This window comes from Hypomesus transpacificus, unplaced genomic scaffold (genome assembly GCF_021917145.1).
Source record: "Hypomesus transpacificus isolate Combined female unplaced genomic scaffold, fHypTra1 scaffold_306, whole genome shotgun sequence".
Taxonomy (NCBI): Eukaryota; Metazoa; Chordata; class Actinopteri; order Osmeriformes; family Osmeridae; genus Hypomesus; species Hypomesus transpacificus.
The window spans coordinates 97797-103796 of record NW_025813833.1 but is presented as its reverse complement, the minus strand read 5'-3'; the positions used below and the strand labels follow the sequence as shown (position 1 = coordinate 103796).

The 6000-nt window shown below is 49.0% G+C and overlaps 1 protein-coding gene across 1 annotated transcript in view; it reads left to right on the top strand.

Annotated features, from left to right (window-relative positions):
- Positions 1–1530: 1530 nt before the first annotated feature.
- plxna4 (plexin A4) overlaps positions 1531–6000 on the top strand; it is a gene marked incomplete at its 5' end in the record, with an annotated part of 79809 nt that continues 75339 nt past the window's right edge. The window contains 2 exons of the mRNA XM_047015561.1: positions 1531–1654; positions 5089–5242. Coding sequence (XP_046871517.1) covers positions 1531–1654; positions 5089–5242 — 278 coding nt within the window. The remainder of the gene's footprint in view (positions 1655–5088; positions 5243–6000) is intronic.

Below are 6000 nucleotides of genomic sequence, written 5' to 3'. Positions count from 1 at the left end.
CTCACAATGGGACATGCTGTGATTAAAACCTTCTCAGACCTGCTTAGCTCAGAAACCTTGCCGTAAAAGCTGCTGAAAACGATTGTTGCCTTCCTAAATCCACCCCCCACCAAACACACACACATTTCTCTTCTTTTTATCCTCCACTTCAGATGAGATTATTTCTCCTTCCATTCTGTCTCGGAGAGTTCTTTTCTGGTGCCTAGGCCGCTTAACTTCACTATACACACTGTGTCTGCCTCCTCTGTTTCCTGCAGTTTTCCTGTTTCTTCTCTCTCTGTTTTTCCCTCCCTCTCTCCCCCCCCCTCCCTTTCTCTCCCCCCCTCCCTCCCTCTCCCTCTTTCTCCCTCCCTCCCTCTCTATCTCCCTCCCTCTCTCCAGATGAAAAGCTCCTTACTTCTGTGTATAAAGTATTAGAGTATCTCAACTGTCACCCTGTCTGTAGCCCTGTCACTGTCTCCTGTCTCCTGAGGATTTCTCTCTCTCTCTCTGGAGATTTGCTTGTTAATTGCACTGGAAGTTTTTGTTCAAATCAATGGGGATTAAACAATGTAGGATTCTAAGGGATTTTAGGCAAAATTGGGGTTTGGGGAGTGTTATGTTGAAGTGTAGGAGAAGTGGGGGTGGGTTCACACAATGATCTTTAGTTTTTTAGGGTTAGGAAAATACTCACACCATTCATAAAACTGTTACACTAACGAACAGTAGACAGGCATTGTACATTCACAACTTTAAGCACAAAATGGTTTAATTATGGTGGTACTTCCATGTACAAAAATCCAGTTGCTTATCTTACCATATTCAAACCTCACCTCATGGCTTTAGTTAGTAGAGAAGACAATGGGCTGGGGGTTTATTCGGAAAAGCCGACTTCAGCGCATTGTGAGACGATCCTCGCAATGTTCTCATGCACCTGCTGTAATAGCACTGCTATTCAGTTGTTCTCTGAGCTAATGGAGGTTGTCACATGTCAAAAACAATGTGTTGAAATGTAAGCTAGTAAGTTTTCCCATGACCAAAAGGAACAGGTTTATTTTACCAAACCACATAATGCTCTGTAATAGAGTGGATTAGACCACCTGGCGCAGTAATAAGGGGTGAGGGGACAAGGGTTTTCAATATCACACCTCCCCACCTCCCCCCTCCACCTGCACTTGGCACTGCCCATGAATGCCCTTCATTAAGAACTTTGTCACAAAGAAGCGGCCTGTCTCCATCTGTCCCAATGGAACAGCTCTACTTCCACAAATAGGGCAGCCATTGTTTTTAAATCCCCCCCTTGAAGAATGTGCCCAGGGGTTTCAAGTGAGTCTCTATTCTGCCGCCTGAGAAATATGATAAATGTTTGTGAACACTCCCGCTCGGGTATCGTTAAGCTAGCTAGCTGCCTCGCTAACATTCTCCTTTTCCCAGGTGCTTACAGGTGGGAGAGGGTGAAAGAGGCTGTGGTCGGGTTACCGGGTAGCTAGCTCTGGTACATGGGGATGTTACATGAGAATAATGGTCTCTGTGATTTTTCCTTTCTCACAGGTGCACCAAGAAGGAGAAATGCGAGCGCTCATCGGAGCCTCGTCGCTTCGCATCGGACATCAAACAGTGTGTTCGTCTCAGCGTCCACCCAAACAACATCTCTGTGTCTCAGTTCAGCGTAACGGTGAGTCGTTTGAACTCTCTCCTGCTCCCAAGTATTGCACAGCGACAGTGCATAAACATTTCATTGTAGCTACTAGACATATTGCTTTAACCATAAACTGCATCAATCCGTTTCACCGAATCAACAAAATCTATTTCTTTCCGATTACGAACAAACGCGTAGATATGCACAGCTAGCATTAAACCGCAAACAAAGCATAAACCTTTTATCGTTACACACAGTCCGGTACGTCTGCAACAGGTCAGTAACACTGACCACGATTACATCATAGCCCTGGACCAAAACCCAGAGTGATCCCATTCTTTGCCAGCCCTTCCTGAGCATACAGGAAACAGCCCGTGAGCCTCGTCAGTGCAGGAGTTATTGAGGCTGTTTGGCGCTAACGCGGTTAGGCCTTCCTCATGTTCGTCAGACAGCAGTCCTAACTTAATCACCCCACCTAACTGCATGTCCGAGCAGCTGGCCTGGCTAGGATTGTGGAAAACACAACCTCGCAAAAAATCCATCTTGTGAAGCTCCGATTTATCTGTTTGGGTACGAACTACTCAGTCAACGTCCTATGAGGAACTACAGGCAGCTACAGGAAGCCAAAGGCCTGGTTGAAGTTAAGTCACATTCTCCGTGTGTGTTTGTGGCCCTCCATGAGTGAGTGTATGTTGCCCATGTGTGTGGGGTGTTCCCTGTGTGTGTGTGTGTGTGTGTGTGTGTGTGTGTGGGGGGGGGGGGGGCGTTCCCTGTGTGTGTCTTTCCCAGGGTGTGTGTCAGAGCAATGGGACCCCCCCCCACAGAGCTCCTGTGTCTGTAAGCCCATCAAAGCTTTCACCCTCGTCATCCTCCTGTAATCTCAGCACCCCGACCGCCGACCGCCCAATCAGATTAGGACACAAACACAGCCACCAGGACGGCGGTCACAACTGTCCACGAGCGCTTTGTGATCGCTATGCCAACCGGCCGAGCCCCCCCCCCCCACACACACACACACACACACACACTATTTACCAGGAATACACATATAGACTGCATGTTTAGACTGTTCATCCATCCATGATATCACATTACTGTCCAATTTCCCCCATTTAATGGAGATTTTGAAATGGGTTTTAATCTCCAAGGCCAGGGGCCTGGATTTGTAAATGTGAACCCTTAAGGCCAAGCTCTGATGAATCATCCTCTTCATCCAGCGCTGACCCAAACACAACACACCCAGCCCATGTTCTGCTCCACATCTGTTTCAAATAATGAGATTCATAGACAGAGAGGTGTGTGTGTGTGTGTGTAAGCTTGGGAGTGTTTAACCTTTTCAGTGTGAGCAGCCATCTCCAGGTCTCAGCCACAGACCCCAAAATCCAATTGATTGCCGGAACATTTGGCATCCAAACCGGCTACCTGACCTTTATGAAATAAAATATTAGTTTAGAAAAAGATAAGCTGGAAAGACTCCTGAAAAACCCTTTCAGCGTTAGCAACCATTTACATTTATTTATTAAAACCCAGACTTTTTTCTCTCTGTACTTTGGTCCCTCCTGCCCTGGCAGGGAGGCTGTAATCGACACCACCACCCCTGCTGGCTGCAGCTTTCTGTGTGTAAAATATGATTCAGCACACGCTGCCCGCAACACAGAACATCCAATCCTAGTTTCCTCGTGGACATCGACAGGAAGTGTATGTTACCCTGAGCTCTCTGCCTCCGCAGTCGCAGGTGAAAAGATCTGCTTTGACATTGAACCACACGACTGCCTCAAAACAACTGTGTTCTCTCCACATTGCCATGGCGACGCAACACAATCCATCATGGCCTATACGAGTCAGTAGGGCATTAGTGTGTAACATTCCCTTGACGGTACAGGAAAACAAGGTGATTTTCATCTTGGCGTCACCCTATGGTTGGGGTTTGCCTGTGCCCTGCTCCAAATGGAATCAAAGAAACTTAAAAGGGAAAACTGATTTAACTGAGGAGGGAGAGATGCTGAAGAGAGAGATGCTGAAGAGAGAGATGAGGAAAGGAGAGAGTGATGGAGGAAAGAGACGGCCTTGTCTGTTCATCCCCAGATTTAATATAAGGCTCTGTGTGTGTGTGTGTGTGTATCTGTGTGTGCATGCATGCGTGGTTCCACGTCACGCATGTCCTTTTCATTAAACAGCAATATAAAACCATCCAGGTCAGCCCTTCTGTGCAGTACAGGAGCTCTCATTGGATCACACGTGTAATGCAGACGGTGGCAAGAATCAATGCCTCGGCCCTCCAAACTGTCCCATAAATATGTATATCTTAGTCCCAGCCCCTCTTCACCTGCCCCCTGTTTTCTCCTCCCACTTATTCAATGAAAACCTTTACTATTTTCTCTCTGTCTCTCTCCTCTGTGGCTCTCTCTCCCTCTTTCTCCCCCTCTGTCTCTCCCTCTCTCTCTGTGGCTCTGTCTCTCCCTCTCTCTCTCTCTGGCTCTGTCTCTCTCCCCCTCTGTATCTCCCTCTCTCTCTCTCTCCCTCTCTCTCTCCCCCTCTCTCTCTCTCCCCCTCTGTGTCTCCCTCTCTCTCTCTCCCCCTCTCTCTCTCTGGCTCTGTCTCTCTCCCCCTCTGTCTCTCCCTCTCTCTCTCTCCCCCTCTGTGTCTCCCTCTCTCTCTCTCTCCCTCTCTCTCTCTGGCTCTGTCTCTCTCCCCCTCTGTATCTCCCTCTCTTTCTCTCCCCCTCTCTCTCCCTCTCTCTCTCCCCCTCTGTCTCTCCAAAGTGTGACCCAGGTGTCAGGGCGTCAGACAGCTGCAGTGCATTGTGGGAGGCCGTGGTGTGGCATGGTACAGGCAGCAGCCCTGGCTCTGCCGTCCGCCAGATGAGAAACCACAAAGAATCCAAACACCAGCAGATCCCCCCCCCCCCTGCTCAGTCATCCCACTGCTCTTATCATACTGCTCTGTCTGTCATTCTCACACTCTTACTTATTTGGTCTTGTCTCTCTCTCTCTTCTCCCCTCACTTTATCCCTCACTCACTCCCTTCCTCATTTTCTGTTTCTTTCATGTCCACTGAAAGGCATTAATGTCAGAGTGGAGGGAGGGAGAGAGGGAGAGAGGGAGAGAGGGAGGGAGGGAGGGGGTGGTTGATGTCGCTCGGACATCTAAACAGGATGCATCTGAGCGTGCTTACACCAGGATCTCCAGTCTTACAGCCTGAACGCTTTTCAATGTTTTCCATCACGCGTCAGAGATCGTCTAGTCCTGCTCTCTGCCATCATCATGACGATCCTCGTGGCTGTCTTGACTCGCTACTGCCGCGTTTGAGTGTCTTCTTCGCCCGCCGTTAACCCTGTGTTACCATGCCAACACACTCAAATAACTTCAAGTGGTTTTTAATAACCATTTCAATCACATACAGCTGTACAAATCAACCCCCTCCGTCTCACGTTAGTCTGAGCATCTCTGTGGTTCTTCTCTTCCCGGCAGTTGATCTTGGAGGCCCACAACGTTCCGGAACTGTCCGCGGGGGTGAACTGCACCTTCGAGGACCTGGCTGAGATGGACGGGCTGGTGGAGGGGAACCGGATCAGGTGTAGTTCACCTGCTGAGAAGGAGGTGCCTCGCATCGTTACAGACAAAGGTACGGAGAGGTGTCACTATCTGGGGTGTGGGTAGGTCTCACCCTTTAACCAAGGTACGGAAAGGTCTCTTTTACAACACTGGTGTGGGTACGTCTCCTTCATTAGAGGGTATGTGTAGATCTCTTATTTTAGTTGAGTAGGTCTCACTCGTTTACATTACATGTAGTCATTTAGCAGATGCTCTTATCCAGAGCGACTTACAGTAAGTACAGGGACATTCCCCCCGAAGCAAGTAGGGTGAAGTGCCTTGCCCAAGGACACAACGTCATTTGGCACGGCGGGAAATCGATCCGGCAACCTTCTGATTACTAGCCCGACTCCCTCACCACTCAGCCATCTGACTCCCGTTTAGAAAGTTAGCGAGGCCTTGTTCATTAGGAAAGGTAAAGATGGGTCGGACTCGTGAACGAGGTTATGGGTAGGTCTCTAACAAGGTCATGTGACTGTCTCAATCAGTAGGGTGGACGTGCTGGAGCTGAATTAATGGCGTTCCCTTTGCCGTAATTAGCAGGTAAATGAAGGGACTTATTTTTCTGTTTGGAGGCGGGTATGAAATCTGCCTGAGTGCCCATTTTCAGGGAGTTAACACCTGTCGTAAACAAACATCAAGAGAGAGAGGGAGCCTGCTACACTTGCATCAGTGGTCGCACGGCCCGCATGGTCTCTGTCTCCCGGCCCTGGTTTTGGAGGGATTCAGTTCCCCCATCACCAGTCACAGCCTGCAGGCCACAGAGATCCGCTCCAGGCAACATTTAAT